At 45.5% G+C, this 19,408-nt stretch overlaps 1 protein-coding gene across 1 annotated transcript; it reads left to right on the forward strand.

The window, feature by feature from the left end:
- Window positions 1-308: 308 nt before the first annotated feature.
- ccdc177 (coiled-coil domain containing 177) lies at window positions 309-19,170 on the forward strand. Its single transcript, XM_063224104.1, has 13 exons — window positions 309-944; window positions 1,735-2,052; window positions 2,637-2,775; window positions 3,703-3,903; window positions 4,357-4,700; window positions 8,648-8,736; window positions 10,028-10,178; window positions 11,824-12,000; window positions 13,180-13,362; window positions 13,718-13,879; window positions 15,309-15,416; window positions 17,307-17,459; window positions 19,012-19,170. The coding sequence occupies exons 1-13, from the start codon at window positions 309-311 to the stop codon at window positions 19,165-19,167; spliced, it is 2,817 nt and encodes a 938-aa protein (XP_063080174.1). The 3' UTR covers window positions 19,168-19,170.
- Window positions 19,171-19,408: the final 238 nt, after the last annotated feature.

A 19,408-nucleotide genomic window follows, 5' to 3' on the forward strand; every position in this document is an offset into this window, starting at 1 on the left:
AAAGCTAGGCAAATAAAACATTCCCACCATATTATACTCATACTATCGTATACTTCTATGTCCTAGTATGTGCCAACACTATCTTGACCACTCATAATTCCTGTGATGCACAAAATTTTGCCTTCATATTTTCTATATATTAATGGTGGATGTGGGGGCCCACCGTAATACACATTTGAAATGATCTCGCGGGCCACATAAAATGGTTCCGCGGGCCAAATTTGCCCCCCGGGCCTGAGTTTGACGTCCCTGGCCTACCCGTTGCTTCTAATCACTTCTCTGCTAAACTCTCTTTCCTTCAGTGAGTCATGGTGGATCCTATGGAACCTGAGGACCCCTGTAAGTCCGGTGACCCGCACATCGCGACCCCGGCCGCCGCGGGAGAGGCCAACGTTCCCGGAATTGCGGATGAGAATGGCACCACGGCAGCGGTGGTCACCCAGGCAACGACAACGACAAAGGAGGCCACCCCTGCAGCAACCACCACCCCCACCACCACCTCTGCTGCTGTTACCACGGCTACCACCACTGCCGCCGAGCCAGAGACATCGGGTTCTAAGGAGAACCAGCAGCCCAACAACTCGGAACCGGCGGCGGCCGTCAAGCTCCACCTGGACCTGTACAACTTCGACTCCCCCGTGGCGGAGGGCAGCCGCTACGTGCTAACTAGCCCGCGCTCCCTGGAGGCCTGCGCCCGCTGCGGCGTCATGCCCTTGCAGCTGCTGCCGCGACCCCTGGCCGACTTCGCCCGCGAGGCGCCCGGACGCTCCATGCGGGTCGCCACGGGCATGTTCGAGGTGTACGAGAAGGATCGTCACGCCAAGCTGCGTCAGTGTCGCGAGGAGCGCGAGAGGATCATCCGGGACGAGAAGAAGAGGATGCTGCAGGCCATGCTGAATAGCAAGAGCAAAGCGGAGGAGGAGAAGAAAGCAGACGGCGGCACGGTAGGGGTGGGTATGGGCAAAGGGTTAGGAGTGTCACGGTATGAAAATCTCACCTCACGCTTATTGTAACCAATATTATCACGGTTTTCAGTATTATCACGGTAATTTTGAAACGTTGCATTGAATATGTTTATAAAGCATTGATAGTCCTACACATACTGAAACTGTAGCGGATGCTGCAGGCTATGCCGAACAGAAAGAGCAATGGGGAGGAGGAGGAGAAGAAAGCAGAGGGAACGGTAAGGAGTGTCACCTGTGTGTTTGTCTGCTCTGTAGCACACATTTTGAAATACACTTGACCTCTATACACACACCTACCGTACGCACAATTGGTGCCGCTGTACACCAACATACACATGTGTAACCCGACGTATTACTGCGCACTGCGTCCCCCTCGGGGGCGCGAACTCGCCACCACGTCTATGGGAGTCACAGTACAATACCGCTGGACCAAGAGACTAGTCTCCCGGTCCAACGGCATCGACACTGTATGAGGCTTTGGGAGGGAGGTTTTACTAACGTTCCACGCCAACTCTGCTAGTTAGCCTCCGTTACACTGCATGGCTATGGTGCACTCCTATGATAGTAGAGAGTAGATGCTAAACTGATGCTGTATATGTCATGAAAGTAAGTATTGCAATGCATTGTCATGAATCGATGCAGTATACCGGGAAAATAAGTATCGTGATTACCTTGTCATGAATCGGTGCAGTATATTGTGAAGGAAAATTTTATGTTTTTCATGAAATCAAATTGTCATCATGATCATTTTTTTTTTGCACACCCCTAGGGCAAGGTCAACTGTACCGAGTCACAGCCACAGCCGGCTAAAACAGCAACCAACAACACTCTGCTAAGCTCCACAACCCCTCAGACCTCCACCACCACCACGTCGACCTATGAAAAGCCATCAGTGCTCCCTCCCATTGGTTCGGGTTCGGGCTCGGGCCCGTTCGGGTCCAAATCGCCTCTGTCAGGTTCAGGCCATCAGCTGCAGGACAAGACACTCCCCTCCAGTTCCAGCTCCTCCAGCAAGTCCTTCACCACCTGCTCCGATCAGTCCTCAAAGCAAACCAGCCCAAAGATCTTCACACCTTACGCCTCAAAGGTTAAGAATCCTGGTCCTAACCTACGTTGACCTTATGACTCACCCTACAATCTCTGAGTGTGTTTATAAATGCGACCTTGCCTCCTCCACTTGCACTTGTCTCCTCGTCCCGCCTCCTGGGCCCTCCTCCGTGGAGAAAACGATAAAGTTTCCCAGCTGTCAGCCTAGCCACAACAACTTTTGAGGGACTGTTTTTCATTCACCATCCCAATTGCAAATGAGAAAAAGACTCTACAATTGAGCTTTTGCAAGATATTGAAATATAATGCTGTTGTCAGTGATGTCATCATGACGAGAAGCAAGTGGAGGAGGCAAGTGGAGGAGGCAAGGTCGCATATTGCAACACACTCCTGGTCCTAACCTACGTTGACCTTATGACTCACTCTACAATCTCTATCTATCTTTTCTTCCTCTGCCTTCCTCCTATTTCTGCCTCTCTTCTCTACCTCTCCTTTTAAATCCATCCATCCATCTAACAATGATGTTTTTTTCCCATTTGTTAAGCACTTTGAGTTGCATGCCTTGTATGATACAGTGCTATACAAATACAATTATTATTATTATTATTACCTTACGCCTCAAAGGGAGGACTAGCGCCACTCAAGACAAGCAAACAGCAGACCTCCTCATCCTCCAGCAGAACCATTGAGTCCTCCAGAACCACCGCCGAGCCCTTCGTGAAGAGCAGCGCCGTGTCTCAGACGTCTGGATCCTCCTCATCATGTATGCCAGCGGTTCCCAAACTTTTTTCCTTGCGCACCCCCTTGTACATTGCAATGTGGTTCGCGCACCCCCTAATCAAATGTTTTGGTGTACTTATGGGTACTCAAATATGACTTCACTACACAAGTCATTGCACATTATGCAGAGTCATTTAGGGAATCCTCATTTTCCAATAGACCTCAATATTCCTAAAGCATGCAATTCCCCATACAATTAAAAACGTCTTCATTTTCTTTAAATCTTTACAGAAACACATATCCGCCATTGCTCAATTCAGCTCGCGCACCCCCTTGTGGCAGGCTACTCACCCCCAGGGGTGCACGCACCCCAGTTTGGGAAACCCTGGTGTATGCTATGTATGTAGTGTGTTATAGTTTTAGTTTGGTCCCAGTGCTACTCTTTTTTTCTCATTTTTAACAACGGACCACAATGGACATAAGCTTCCGAGCTTTATTGTGCTATCCTGACTCTCTGTTTGTTTTATTTAAAGGTACACTGTGTGAGATTTTTAGTTGTTTATTTCAAGAATTCATGATACCCATTCACTAATGTTACCTTTTTCATGAATACTTACTACCACCATCAAATTATAAGTATTTATTATCACTGGAAAATTTGCACTTTTCATACATGAAAAGGGGGATCTTCTCCATGGTTTTAGCTGCAAAAATGACTGTACTTGGGCCATAGTAGAAAATATTAGTTTATTATTACTTCGTAAACGTTTATGAAAAGATCACATTTGGCGATAGCCAACCCAGTTTCAATGAGCAGCATAGTTGCAGTACCTTTTTTGGCCATTTCCTGCACAGTGTACCTTAAAGTATGTGGTGCGGTTTATATGAAAGTCAATCATGTATTTATTACATTTATATGAACTGAAGATGTCAAATAAAGTCAATCAATCAATCAATCAATCATCAGCAGGTGGCAGAGCTCAGCAGCAGTTGTCGACGTTGTCGTCGTCCACAAGCGCTAAGAAGACCTCCGGTAGAAGCACATCGAAGACCGCCAACACCTTCCCGAGGTCCAGCCCCAAGCCCCCCACCTCCTTCCCCAAGACGGCCTCGCTGGCGGCGGTGGTCTCCAAATCGGCGGTGCAGAGCCCGGCCGCACCCAACGGCACCTGTGGTGGTGGTAAGGGTGTAATTTAAATCACACTCAAAGCCTCCATGACGATACGATTCGATATCGATTTCTTGAGACAGTGATTCGATTATTTGCAATACTTAAGAATGCCCCACAAAAGGCTACGATTCGATTAGATTTTTTTCCAATTACTCCTCCACTTCTATTATGTTATGGAGCTAGGGCATTGGGTAGGGGCCAGCGATTCGATTGTTTTCGATACTTGAGAATGCCCCACGATACAATACAATTCTATTTGATTCGATCGTCAGCCGTAGGATTGGTCAATACATATTGATTATTATTTACACGATGCAACGATTTGTATATGTGTTTTTGTCTATTTGTGTTTTTGTTCAGTGAGACCAAAGGCAATTTTCATGCTGGCATGACAATAAAGTATATTCTATTCTATTCTATTCTATTCTATTCTATTCTATTCTTCACCCCTAGGTGGCGGCGTCCCCCACTTCCTGCAGCACAACGGCGGCCACTTCCTGTCACGCTCCAAGACGCCCGCCAGGAGCCACTCCCTCGAGAACCTCCAGCGGCGACGGGACACGTACCCCCCTTGCACCTCCACCAACCCTAGCAACAACACCACCACCACCACCACCACCACCACGTGCGGCTCTTCTGAGTCGGGGGCGTCGTCCTCCTACAGCTGGGACAGCCCTCGCGACCACTGGGGGAGGGGCTCCAGCCCGCGCGCTCGCACCCTGGCCACCTTCAACTCCCTGATGGGACGCAGCCTCAGCCTGGGGGACCTCAGTCACTCGCTACAGACCACACAGAAGGTAAAGACTTAGTGTCTACCTAGACCTACAGTAGTAAAGACTTAAAGGGGTAGTCCGGTGTGAAATGGTTTACGTTGTGTCAATATGTGATGCTGAGCGCTGACGTTTGCCTCATACCTCGCATCCAAAGGTCCCCTGCATTCCGAAATCCGAGTGGTAGGCGGGACCCCGCGAGCTAGGTGAAATGCAGCTTCTGTTGGGAGGTCGTGGCACCTGGGTTAGCCATGGGGCTAAATCTTTACTTTACACCCATTTACGAGGCTCAAAGTTGCAAAAATGTTGATCCCGTAGTGTCGGGTGGTTGTTGACATGTAAATCCAGGCACTGAGAAGTTTGATAGTGCACCGTTGTTTTAACTACAATTACGTTTTTGAAGGCTGCGCCTCGGAGGACTCTGCCGGGCGCCGCCATCTTTTTTTCTAGTCGCGATACGTCAATAGGTCATGTGATACATCACGGTCGGAGACCGTCTAAAACTGACTTCAGCTTCAGCGACAAAATATTACAGTACTTATAGGTTTGGTTTGTTTTTTTTTATATACAATGGGTGTTTTGTCGCTGAAGCTGAAGTTTTAGACGGTCTCCGACTGCAGTCCAATAACCACGTGATGTATCACATGACCTATTGACGTATCGCGACTAGAAAAAAAGATGGCGGCGCCCGGCAGAGTCCTCCGAGGCGCAGCCTTCAAAAACGTAATTGTAGTTAAAACAACGGTGCACTATCAAACTTCTCAGTGCCTGGATTTACATGTCAACAACCACCCGACACTACGGGATCAACATTTTTGCAACTTTGAGCCTCGTAAATGGGTGTAAAGTAAAGATTTAGCCCCATGGCTAACCCAGGTGCCACGACCTCCCAACAGAAGCTGCATTTCACCTAGCTCGCGGGGTCCCGCCTACCACTCGGATTTCGGAACGCAGGGGACCTTTGGATGCGAGGTATGAGGCAAACGTCAGCGCTCAGCATCACATATTGACACAACGTAAACCATTTCACACCGGACTACCCCTTTAAGGGGGATTCATACTTGTCGTGACTGGCGCTACCCTCCTTCATACTTCACTCGCGTCGATGGCGCGCGCCGTCACGTGACCCAAAATGACGTTTCACGCCGTGGCGCGAGCTGCCGTGGCGCGACGTCGTGCACCCCACATTTTTTGTAACTTGTCGTGTGCCACCAGCGACCATGCAGGTAGGCAGACAAAGCAGGAGTTGCGAAGAGAGGCTACAACTACTGTAGGCTACTACAGAATGGATCCTGCATCATTTTGAGGATAATAAAATGTCCTAGAGAGTTATTTTATCTTCTCTCTTAAATGTTGTTCAGTGAAACAATTGTTTACTTTGTTCAGAAGCACGTTGTGTTCAGCGATCTATTTATAAATTCTAAATATATTCCAGAACAATGCTCTCACATGGTCTTGGAATGATCTGGCAATGTAGGCTACAACAAAAAATATATGTTTCAATGTGGTAAGTCACAAGTCAGACGTTCAGTAGCCCTACAGCAGCCGTGTTTGGCTTTCTATTTTATACATCCGTAGAACTCACACTGCGAGTTGCGAAAGATACTGCCGTTTCTCTCATGAACAGCAGAGGGCACTTCCGACAATGCGAGCGAAAGCCTTTTGAAGTATGAATAGTCTGGCGCAAGTGATGACGTCATTAATGGTTCTCGCGCCAAAGTGCGCACGTGAAGTATGCAGAGCCCTTTAGTGTCTACCTAGACCACGCAGAAGGTAACGACTTAGTGTCTACCTAGACCACGCAGAAGGTAACGACTTAGTGTCTACCTAGACCAGGGATGTCAAATCTGGCCCGCAGAGTCATTTTATTCGGCCCGCGAGAACATTTCAAATGTGTATTACAGTTGGCCCACATACACCATTAATGTGAAGTGTAACAAGACATGAACATGATATTTGGTGTCAAAGGATGTGCAGACACATTTGAACTACCATATATGATGGGAAAGAGTGTGTGTGAATTTTAGCTATGATTATGAAGTGAATGTATGCAGAATTTTAGTCTATTTAAAAAAATAAATGTTGAGTTTGGCCCGCAACTTCGTTCCAGATTTTGATTTTGGCCCTCAGTCAATTTGAGTTTGACACCCCTGGCCTAGACCTACAGAGGTAAAGACTTAGTGTCTACCTAGACCTACAGTAGTAAAGGCACTAGGAAGCCTCAGCCTGGGGGACCACAGCCACTCACTACAGACCACGCAGAAGGTAAAGACTTAAAGGGACACTGTGTGAGATTTTTAGTTGTTTATTTCCAGAATTCATGCTGCCCATTCACTAATGTTACCTTTTTCATGAATACTTACCACCAGCATCAAATTCTAAGTTTTCATTATGACTGGAAGAATTGCACTTTTCATACATGAAAAGGGGGATCTTCTCCATTGTCCGCCATTTTGAATTTCCAAAAATAGCCATTTTTAGCTGCAAAAATGACTGTACTTGGACCATACTAGAAAATATTTGTTTAATACTTAGCAAACTTTCATGTAAAGACCAAATATGGCAATAGGCAGCCCAATTTCAATGAGCAGCATAGTTGCAGTACCTTTTTTGACCATTTCCTGCACAGTGTCCCTTTAAGGGCAGTACACACACGTCGCTGCTAGTTACTCGCTCAGCGAATTAACTCAGTAGAATGTCAATGTGTTCCTGCGCAGGCGAGTAGGCGAATACTGTACAAGCGATGCGATGTGGGCGGATCCCGAGTTGAATTTTTTTTATCTTTGAACGAGGCGAGTAAGCGAGTAACCAATTGGAATGCAGAGTTTGGTACTGCTCGCCTGTTCATTGGCAGTTAAAGCCGTGGGAACTTTCAACGAACGATTCATGAAAGAGCAAGCGAGAAGCTAGCAATGTGTGTGTACGCCGCTTTAGTGTCTACCTAGACCAGTGGTTCTCAAGGTTTTTTGAACAACGCCCCCCTTGACCTCATCATAAGCCTCCCAACGCCCCCTTGACATCATCATAAGCCTCCCAACGCCCCCTTGACCTCATCATAAGCCTCCCAACGCCCCCTTGACATCATCATCAGCCTGCCAATGACCTCTTTTGTATTGAAAAATTAGATGGACTAATGCCTCCCAATGGGAACTAAGCCCCACCCCACTTAGCTGTATCCGTCTCAACGCTCCCCCCTAGGGCTCCCCAACGCCCCCCTGGAGGGCTGTACGGCCCCGGTTGAGAAACACTAACCTAGCTCTACAATAGTAAAGGCCTAGTGTCGTCCTAGATCAGGGATGGGCAACTCTCATGTTAAGGAGGGCCACATTTTTTCATCGCCACCATCGGAGGGCCACGTGGCCGCGGACCTGACTGCAACTCGCAAATTCAAAGTGTAGTTGGAGGCTCACTGACCGCTGAAATTGTTTTTCAAGAAATAGCCTTCTCTATCGGCTAACAGTATAATTTCAACGGACTGATTCAGCTCTAGTGTAAAAAACGTCTGGTCATCATTTTTCAAAAGTATATTTTATCTATAGGCCACACTCAGTGACGAGGCGGGCTGCATGTGGCCCCTGGGCCTCCAGTTGCCCATCCCTGTCCTAGACCCACAGTAGTACAGATCTAGTCTCTTCCTAAACCTACAGCAGAGCTGTCAAAAGCGAAAGTAAAAGCAAATTCATGGTGTAAGTACAACACTAGCACATTATATTACAGTACATAGCTGTTACACCACATTTAGTGCAAGAGGACGGTCTGACTCAGACCATCTTTAGTGCAAGAGGACGGTCCGACTGTGACTGAAACATTTGCAGACTCACACCCTTGACTAGGCGATTAGCTGAGTATGGTGCGATGTGATGTGATGTCATGTACTGTCATGTGACGTTATGTCATGTCATGTGACTTGATGTGATGCAATGTCATGTAATGTGATTTGACGTCATGTGATGTGATGTGATGTGATGTTAAAGGTGGAGCGCATCGTGAAGGAGGTGAGGAGGCGTGGCCTGAAGGCGGTGCCTGAGCGCGACCGCAAAATCGCCGCGCTGATGCTCGCCAGGTATTTTATTACTTTATTTGTCTTATTTGTACTACGTCAGACCTCTGCACATTAATGTTCATCTGTAGTCCAACATTGGTAGGTTAATCCCTTAAGACACGGTTTTATAAATTAGCTGTTACCAGAATGGCAACGACCAAGTCGTAATGTATTACTAAAGGCCCCGTGCATAGTAGTGCAATACTATAGTAGTTAACTTTCAATGTCTATTACAGCGTGCCACAGGAGGTACAGCGTGCATTAAGGGGCTACGGCTCTTTTCCTGACGGTTTTCTGGTAGGCCTACATCTCGACCCAGCGTGATTCAGCCGCCACTTTTTGCTTTTGGATTGGGCATGACAGCTCAATCGTAAACATCCGTGGAAAAGAGCCTTTAGATGTTTAAGACATACATTATGTATAAACATGCACATGCACATACACAAACTCTGTTTAATAAAACTACTAATTAAGAAATCCAAGAATAACACTAGGTGACATGTTTGGTTAGCTCTAAGCCACCCCTCAACGTGGCTCTTGAAAGTGACCAAGGAGGGACATTCGCTTGTAGCGGTGGTTCTGAGCCTGTTTTGAACAAACGCTCATGCCCGCCCAGGGCTCCCTAACGCCCCCCAGTAGAGCCACAGTTGAGAACCACTGCAGTGGTGCATTTGCATCCTAGCCTGATTATCATCGACTTTCAAATCTCTTCGAGACTTGGTCTGAAATGGCCTGCCTTGGTTTGCTTATGATTGTTTGCTTCCCAACAAAGTGGGAGGTGTTCCTGTATTTGCGGGAACTCAGAAAGTACTTGCATTGTCTCTTGACCTGACTGGTAGCAACGCTGAAGCTGTTGTGTCACTAGGAAGGCATGGCCTGGCTATTTGCATCCCCACTTTTGGGCTCCCTAAATGAGGCTTTCTCAACTTTACTGCAGACAAATGAGTGGAGTGCAGCAGCAGTAACATTGTTAAGAAATAAAGAATGAAGAAAAAAAATGCACCACCACTTTAAAACTCGTTCTGCCATTTGTATATATTATACAGTATATATGATACTGTAGGTCAGTGATTTTCAACCTATGGGCCGGGGCCCACTAGTGGGCCCTGAAGGTATACCAAGTGGGCCTAGTATTCTAAAAATTATAATCACATTTTGGTGTGTGTTGCTGCTGATTTATGTGAGTTTTGTTCGTAATGGGGTCAGAGGTGGGCCCCGAACATTTGTGACAATTTAGAGTGGGCCCCAAATTTGGAAAAGGTTGGGAACCCCTGCTGTAGGTTTAAACTCTTTATCCTCCTCTACTGTACAGGTACCAGGAGGAGGACATCATGAGCCAGACCCGCTACGTGGCGCACCTGCAGTGGGATAGCGAGAAACGCTTGGACGAGCTGCGGCGGGAACGCGAGGAGCGAGACAAGCAGCGCGCCGTACTGCAGTGCCAACGCGCCTGGCAGTCACAGGTACACTCACTTTTAATGTATATTTATTTATTTATGGGGGGTGAGGGGGGTGGGGGTTGAGTTATTTTGATACAGTACAGATTTTGAACAGTAGAAATAGGAAATGACTGCAGTAGGCTAGGAGAGAGAAATAAACCATGTTGCAGTGGCAATGGGCCTGGTAGTCACAGGTACACTCACTTTTAATGTATATTTATTTATTTATGGGGGGTGGGGTGGGGGGTGGGGGGTGAGTTATTTTGATACAGTACAGACTTTGAACAGTAGAAATAGGAAATGGCTACAGTGAGAGAGAGAAATAGACCATGCTGCAGTGCCAACGGGCCTGGCAGTCACAGGTACACTCGAGTACCTGAGGCCAACTAGCAGATTGTGATGTGGACCGTTAGCAAACCTTCCTCCCTCCCTCAAATGGAGCTGAGCATTTGGCCCAGCACCCTCACAATCAAAGCATGAGTGAAGCCTTCTCCAAGCTGAAAATATGACTTTTATTAGGAAGCTAAACCGTAGGAATAGGAAATGAGTGAGAGAGAGAAATAGACCATGCTGCAGAAGCGGTATGCTCCAGTGGGGCGTGGCAGTCACAGGTCCGCCCACTGACCTTTACTGTAATGGGAAATTCACAAGAAAGAAATGTACCTACCGCACACTTGTTTGATTGCGAAAAGTCAGTCAAGCTAGTGTGCGGTAAACTTCTTACAGGGTTTCAGGGCAGATGTGAGAGTCGATGTAGTTGGGGGTTTGTACTCAGAGTGTGTTTATATGCAGTTTAGTATCTCGAATATGAGGCTTATCCCGGTTATGATCAAATTCGGTATAAGGTGTTTATATCGAGTGTTATGTCCCTGTCTACATTCTTGGCCATTAAAGAATTTTCTTCAAATGCATGTAACCTGGATACTAGCAACAACGTTCTATGGGAAGCCTCGGTATCAAGGATAAGGAGTTTTCATGCATCAATATCCCGGTTTCTTTTGGAGTACTTTGGGGCGGTGGTGACTCAGGTGGTAGGGAGCCGTTCGGCAACCCAAAGGTTGCAAGTTTGAGCCCCGCTTGGCCAGACTCCGTCATTGTGTCCTTGAGCAAGATACTTAACCCCAAGTTGCTCCTGGTGGCAGGGTGGTACCCTGCGTGGCAGCCACAGCCACTGGTGTGTGAATGGGTGAATATGAGGCGTACAATGTGGAGCACTTTGAGTGCTCGAAGGACTGGAAAGGCGCTATACAAATGCAGTCCATTTACCATTTACTTCAGCTAGCATATCCCGTTTTCTCAAAGTCCCGAATAAGGACTTATCTGGGACACTGTAAATTCGGGAAAAGCTGTTTATATGTTCAAACACAAATTTGCCATTCTTTAATACCCAAATCACATCCCGGATTCTGAACTGCATATAAACCAGGAAATTCCGAATTGACTGAATTTCAATTCAAAATAATGCCATAATACGAACACTAGGTAGTGCCATTACCTTGAATTTCTTTGAATTTAATCTACACCACCCATTGAAAGTACATAGAACACCACCACCTAGTGTTCGTATTATGGCATTACTTTGAATTGAAATTCTTTCCATTCGGAATTTCGTACAAGCCTGATACAAACATACTTATTTACTCCCTTTACTCACTTCCTCCCTCTCCAGGTGTCCACGCGTCAACGTCGGTTGAGCCAGCAGGAGCGCCAGACGGCGGCAGCGAAGCTACGCCAGGCGGAGGAGAGCGAGGAGCGATGGAGGGAGCAGGCGGAGCAGCAGGAGAGGAGCAGGCTACAGCGCCTCCAACAGGCCGCAAGAGAGGAGAAACACAAGAAGGCACTGCAGGTTAGGAAACAATATTATTATTATTATTATTATTATTATTATTATTATTATTATTATTATTATTATTATTATTATTATTATTATTGTTACTACTTCTACTATTATTATTAGTGTTATTGTTAGAGGAGCAGGCTACAGCGCCTCCAACAGGCCGCACGAGAAGAGAAACATAAGAAAGCACTACAGGTTATTATTATTACTATTATTATTATTATTATTATTATTATTATTATTATTATTGTTCTTATTATTATTATTATTATTATTGTTATTGTTAGAGGAGCAGGCTACAGCTCCTCCAACAGGCCGCACGAGAAGAGAAACACAAGAAAGCACTACAGGTTAGGAAATTATTATTATTTTTATCATTATCATTATCATTATTATTATTATTATTATTATTAGAGGAGCAGGCTACAGCGCCTCCAACAGGCCGCAAGAGAGGAGAAACACAAGAAGGCACTGCAGGTTAGGAAACAATATTATTATTATTATTATTATTATTACTACTATTATTATGATTATTATTGTTATTATCATCATTATTATTATTGTTGTTATTATTATCAGTGTTAGTGTTAGAGGAGTAGGCTACAGAGACTCGAACAGGCCGCAAGAGAGGAGAAACACAAGAAGGCACTGCAGGTTAGGAAACAATATTATTATTATTATTATTATTATCAGTGTTAATGTTAGTGGAGCAGGCTACAGAAACTTCAACAGGACACATTAGAGGAGAGTCAGAAGAAGGCACTGCAGGTTACAAACGTGAAGTTCAATGTAAGTCAAGGAAAAGTTTAAAATGGGTTCAAATGGAGCTCATAAGTGTGCTATTTGCTTGCCTTACACTGCAGGTTAGGAAACATTTTCATTTGCATTAGTGTTGTCAATGTTAGCTGGTATAGCACAGCAGGACACATTAAGTCTACAGGAGGCAACTCGACAGGAGAAACAAATGAAGGAACTGCAGTTCATAAAGAAACTGCAGATTCTCTTAACCCATTTTAGCCTGGTGAGGGTCCTAGAGGGTCCTCATTTTTTAATGTAAGTTATTTCATATTCTTCTGTGCTTTGAAGGCTTTTGAAGGGCACCTTTTCCCAAAAAGGATTTAGGCATTCATTAGGCTAGAATGGGTTAACGTGCCTTGCTCTGCCTTGCCTCTGCCTCTGCCTCTGCAGGAGCAGAACCTGCGCGCGCTGGAGGAGGAGCGGGCGGCCATGTTGGAACAGGAGCAGCTGATCCTGAAGGAGAAACTGACCATCGCCGAACTGAAGAGGCAGGAGAGAGAACACGAGGTGCAGGAGGAGCGGAGAGGACTCAACCGCGCTGAGAGGAGACGCCACGCTGCCATCATACAGGAGGTAGAGATGGAGGGATGGAGAGTGGATGGAGGGAGTGATGTACAGAATGTAGGGAGAGAGGGAGGGAGGGAGGACTGTAGAGAGGGAGGGAGGGAAAGTGACAAGGGAGGAGAGGCTTCTTGACCTTTGACCTTGATGTTGATGTTGATGCTGATATTGGTGTTGATGTTGATGCTGATATTGGTGTGCAGATTGCGCGGCGCGAGGAGGAGGAGCGTGAGGAGGCGCGGCGGCAGGCGGAGGTTTTTAACAAACACTGCCTTGTCCTCATCATAAGCCTGCCAAACACCACCACCACCACCTACACCTCATCCCAATGACCCCCAATGGTAATCCTTCTTCTTGTGCTCCCTAGATCGCGCGGCGCGAGGAGGAGGAGCGTGAGGAGGCGCGGCGGCAGGCGGAGGAGAAGCTGAGCCGCTCGCTGGAGAACTACGAACAGATGGTGGAGCGCAGAGAGAGGGAGCTGAAGGAGAAGGCCAAACGAGAAGAGAAACAGATACAGCGCGCACGCAGGGTAACACTACATTCACATACGTTACTCACAGGGTAGGATGGATGGATGGATGGATGGATGGATGGTTGGATGGATGGATGGGTGGATGGATGGAAGGGAGGGATGGATGGATGGAAGGAGGGATGGTTGGATGGATGAATGAATGATTGAATGACAAGAATTTATATTGCCCATTCACAAATGTTACCAAATGTAAGCCTGTTGGGAAACTCCAACTCCCATTGTCATTGTGACACAGCACTCCACAGCACACAAGTGAACACTGCACACTGCACACAACGAAATTGCATTTATGCCTCACCCATGCAAGGGGGCAGCCCTCAGTGGCGCCCCATGGGGAGCAGTGAGGCGGGATGGTACCATGCTCAGAGGAGGATGGGGGAGAGCACTGGCTATGTACTCCCGCCACCAACCTGGCGAGTCGGGAGTCGAACCGGCAACCTCTGGGATGCAAGTCTGACGCCCTAACCGCTCACCCACGACTGCCCATGTTAGCCCAAATCAACACAGTCTCACCCCAAGTAATTTCTGACAGCTTTTGACCAGAATGCAATTTTTGATGTCTTGGGTTTACCTTCCACGTCACATGTTGACTCTGTAGCCTAAACCTAAACCTATCCCTAAACCTACAGTAACAAATAAAACATCATAAAAACATCATAAAATTCATTAAAAAGTACTCATTACGATTGGTGAATATTGCAGTTTTCATGCATGGTGAGATATGTACAGGTATAAGTATATAAGTATAAGATATATAAGTGTTCCATCTCCTTATATACAGACAGTCTCTGGTAAAGCCTGCTGTTGGCAGGGTGAAATGGAATGGAATGGAAAGCAGATCCAGCAAGTGTGCAGGGTAAAATCAGCTGTAGGCACCGCAGGGTTAAATGGCAATTTTTCATCATGCCGCTTGTGAAACGGCATTGTAAAAACAGATCTAGGTGGCGTCCAGAGTCAAGGAGAAACTCTAGCCGGTGTGAAATGGCATTTACGGTAGCCATTATGCTGTCAAATGCTGGAACCTGTTTTTATAGTTACAGTTGAAGTGTCAACACCTTGCCTTTGATTGATTTGGAGTGGATACTGCTTTGTGTAATATGCTGTAAAATGAACTTTAAATATATTGTACATCTAATAGTACTGTAATACTCTTCATATACGTACATTTTGTACATTTTCACAACACATTAAAGGACAATTGAGTATGGCAATGTGCTCTAAAATACTTCCGATTGATTGATTGATTGATTGATTGATTGATTGATTGATTGATTGATTGATTGATTGATTGATTGGTTGATTGGTTGCTTGCTTGCTTTATTAACTGATTGATTGATTGATTGATTGATTCATTCATTCATTGGTTGATTGATTGATTGATTGATTGATTGATTGATTGATTGATTGATTGATTGGTTGTTTGCAGGTGGCGGAGCAGAAGGAGAGGCAGCAGAAGCAGCAGCTGGCCGCCAGGGTGAGGGAGACGGAGAAGAGGGCGCAGCAGGCAGCCGCCGTGGCGGAGGAGAGGATGAAGGTGATGGGATGGGATGGGATGTGATGTGATGTGATGTGATGTGATGTGATGTGATGTGATGTGATGTGATGTGATGTGATGTGATGTGATGTGATGTGGTGTGGTGTGGTGAGATGTCATGTGACGGAGGAGAGGATGAAGGTGATGGCATGGGATGTGATGTGATGTGATGTGATGTGATGTGATGTGATGTGATGTGATGTGATGTGATGTGATGTGGTGTGGTGTAGTGTAGTGTAGTGTAGTGTAGTGTGATGTGATGTGATGTGATGTGGCGGAGGAGAGGATGAAGGTGATGGGATGGGGTGTGATGTGATGTGATGTGATGTGATGTGATGTGATGTGATGGGATGGGATGTGATGGGATGGGATGGGATGGGATGTGATGGGATGGGATGGGATGTAGTGTGTGATGTGAGGTAGTGTAATGTAATGTGATGAGATAATGTAATGTGATGAAATAAAATGTGGCGGAGGAGAGGATGAATGTAATGTGAGGTGATGTGAGGTGATGTGATGGGATGGGATCAGGTAATGGAATGATGGAATGGAATACAATGTAATGACGTGATAATGGGTTGAGGTAATGCAATGTGGCCAAGGAGAGGATGAAGGATGAAGGCATTGAATAGTGCTGGGCAATATGGGAAAAAACATACAAATATATATATATATATATATATATATATATATATATATATATATATGGATTAGCCCAGCAAGACACAGCCCCACTTATAAAATTTGCTGTTGTCAGAATACTAATGATCAAGTCGTAATGTACTGTATTACTAAAAGCCCTGTGCGCTGTCTTCACATTTGAAGAGAATTCTATAACGGCCAAGAATGTAGATCAGGATATAACACTACTCATATAAACACCTTATCCTGTATATGATCATTACCAGGATAAGCCTCATTTTCAGGATACTGAACTGCATATAAACACACTCAATGTTATGAAATTGAATGAAGAAGTAATAACAGTAATGTGATTTACTGTAATGTATTTACTGTGTATAATTGTTATATCACATTACACCAAAGCGGACACTCTTATCCAAAGCGACTTACAGTTCTTTCAAATACAAGGTATTGGATACAGTCTCTGGAGCAGTACGGGGTTAGGTACCTTGCCCAAGGGCACCTCAGCCATTGAGCGAGATACAGTAGGAGGCGATTTTTTTTGTCCATTAAATCCACAGGACAGCCAATATATTTATTATCTGTTAGGTGTTAACTTGTGGATTTCCCATTTTTATGCAATGTCCCTTTTGTCCACGACCCCCATTCAGTACATCTGTGACTCCTGTTGGGGTCTTGACCCCCAGTTTGGGAAACACTGAGCTAATTTATAGTGGTGTGCGTGTGCATTGGCACTGCCCTCACGGTTCGATTCGATTCCGATTCAGGAGTAGCGATTCGATTCTATTCGATTCGATTCTACAATGCATTATCAGATTCAATTTTACAATGCATTACAATGCATTACATTTCTCCTTAAAGCAAAGCAAATATTTCATCAGTCATGATAAGGCAATACAAGTAGTCAGATACTGAGCAACATTTTATTGGCTGTTTTCTGTATCAGTCTTGCAGCTTTATTTAATTTAACATTCATTTGCTCCTGAAATTTCCACGGAAGTAATTGAAACTTAAAAAAATTGCTGCATCGATTCTGGAACTTGCCGCCTTGAATTGGATCGTCCATGCCCCGCATTGCATTGCATTGCCAAATCGATTATTGTTGACACCACTACTAATTTATAACAGAGGCCGAGTCTAACTGGACTATAATGCAATTTACTGTAATGTAATGCTGTATACTGTAATATACTGTAATGTAATGCTGTATAGTGTATACTGTAATATACTGTACTGCTAATGCAGGAGAAGGCCCAGAGAGCGGTGCAGACTCGTCAGGAGAAGGAGCGTCTTCAGCGTCTGAACCGGCAGCGCGTGGAGGAGGAGGAGAAGCAGAGGAGGCTGGAGCTCCTGCAGTCCATCGAGCGCAAGCTGGAGAAGAGCGAGCAGATCTTCAAGGTAAGCGTCTTTGAGTGGCATAAAAAGTGCTATATGAAGCACTATATAAACTTTAAGATCTTTAAGGTAGGTGTCTTGGAGTGTCATGGGAAGTGCTATATGAAGCGCTATATAAACTTTAAGATCTTTAAGTTGGGTGTCTTTGAGTCTTATGAAAAGTGCTATATGAAGCACTATATAAACATTGAGATCTTCAAGGTAGGTGTCTTTGAGTGTCATGGGAAGTGCTATTTGAAGCGCTATATAAACTTTAAGATCTTTAAGGTAGGGGTCTTTGAGTGTCAGGAAAAGTGCTATATAAAGTGCTATATAAACGTTAAGATCTTCAAAGTAGGCGTCTTGGAGTGGGGGCATTCAGGCCGACTGAGAACCGTGCCGGTGCCCATTCCTGCACCTAATCGTGAACCGGCCATCGTACTCACACCACAGATTTAAGCGTTTTCGAACCAGAAAGTTGGTTAGGTTTTTTCTCAGTGAACAGTGACGACAACATGTCCGTCAGCAGGTTCATCCGGGTAACACAGTCACGTGCGGAAAAGGTTCAGAGCCAGGTATGAACACGGGCGGTTGGCAGATAAACACTTTTGTGCCAAACGTAACTGGTGTGGGCACCGGCACCGACTCCGTTCTGGTCGGTCTGAAAGCCCTATTTGAGTGTCATGAAAAGTTGAAGCGCTATATATGAAGCGCTATATAAACTTTATGTATTATGTCAACAATTAATCGGTTAATCAACTTAAGTCCCTTCCTCCCCTCTCTCCCCCCCTATCTCCATCTTTCCATCTCTCTCTCTCTCTCTCTCTCTCTCTCTCTCTCTCTCTCTCTCTCTCTCTCTCTCTCTCTCTCCATCTGTCTCTCTCCATCTCTCCATCTCTCTCCACATCTCTCTCTACGCTACCTCTTCCTCCCTCTCTCCAGGAGAAGTGTGTGTGATGAGGAATGTGAGGTGTGGGAACATTTCAATCAACTTTGGATTAAAGAATATGAATAGAAATTAATTTAAATTTAGCATTTTACCTCTAATGCTGCTTACCAATTAATCGTAACCTGATCAATATGGTCAACAAACTTAACAATAAATGAATATAACCTTACTGTCACCAAAATTGTAATGGCTATGTCTGTTACTTAAGGCTCTCAGTAATGTCATAGCAATGTTGTTATAATGTAGTTGAGTATTTTCAGCAAATAGTGAAAACACCCGCTGGCGACCCCATCTGTTATTAACCCCTTAAGACGCGGCTTTATACATTTGCTGTTACCAGTATGGTAATGACCAAGTCGTGGTGCATTACTAAAGGGGCTGTGTTGTGGCATAGTACTGTAGTGCTATGGTAGTTACACTTCAATGACTATTACAGCGTGCCACTGGAGGTACGGCGCGCATTAAGGGGCTACGGCTCAGTAATGTCATAGCTATGTTGTTATAATGTAGTTGAGTATTTTCAGCAAATAGTGAAAACACCCGCTGGCGACCCCATCTGTAGTAAGAGGCTAATCGATAATTTGCATTTCTCCCTCTCTACATCTTTCTCTTCCTCTCTCCCTCCAGGAGAAGAAGGCCATCCTGGAGAGTGCCCGCTCGGTGGCGCGCGCCTCCTTCCACGTGCGGGACAAGGTGCGCGAGGAGACCAACATGCGCACCTTCGACAAGATGGCGCTGGAGGCGCAGCTGAAGGCCAGCCTGGACGAGAAGTGCGACAAGTGAAGACGCCACAAACAAACAAACAAAAACTGAACCAACGGATACAAATGTGAATGCAACGGTTCAAAGATCCATGCACAGCTTCTACAGTAGGTGCTGGTAAACTGCGCAGGAGTGTTCAACGCTTCAAAGTAAAGAAGTTTACCGCACACTTAGTTGACTTTTTTGCTCGTTCATTTTTGATGCGAACCCGATGACGCAAAGAGGCGAGGTGCGTTTTTTTCGCTCTGAGTGAATGAGCAAA

Source organism: Engraulis encrasicolus, chromosome 19 (assembly GCF_034702125.1).
Source record: "Engraulis encrasicolus isolate BLACKSEA-1 chromosome 19, IST_EnEncr_1.0, whole genome shotgun sequence".
In the NCBI taxonomy this organism is placed as follows: Eukaryota; Metazoa; Chordata; class Actinopteri; order Clupeiformes; family Engraulidae; genus Engraulis; species Engraulis encrasicolus.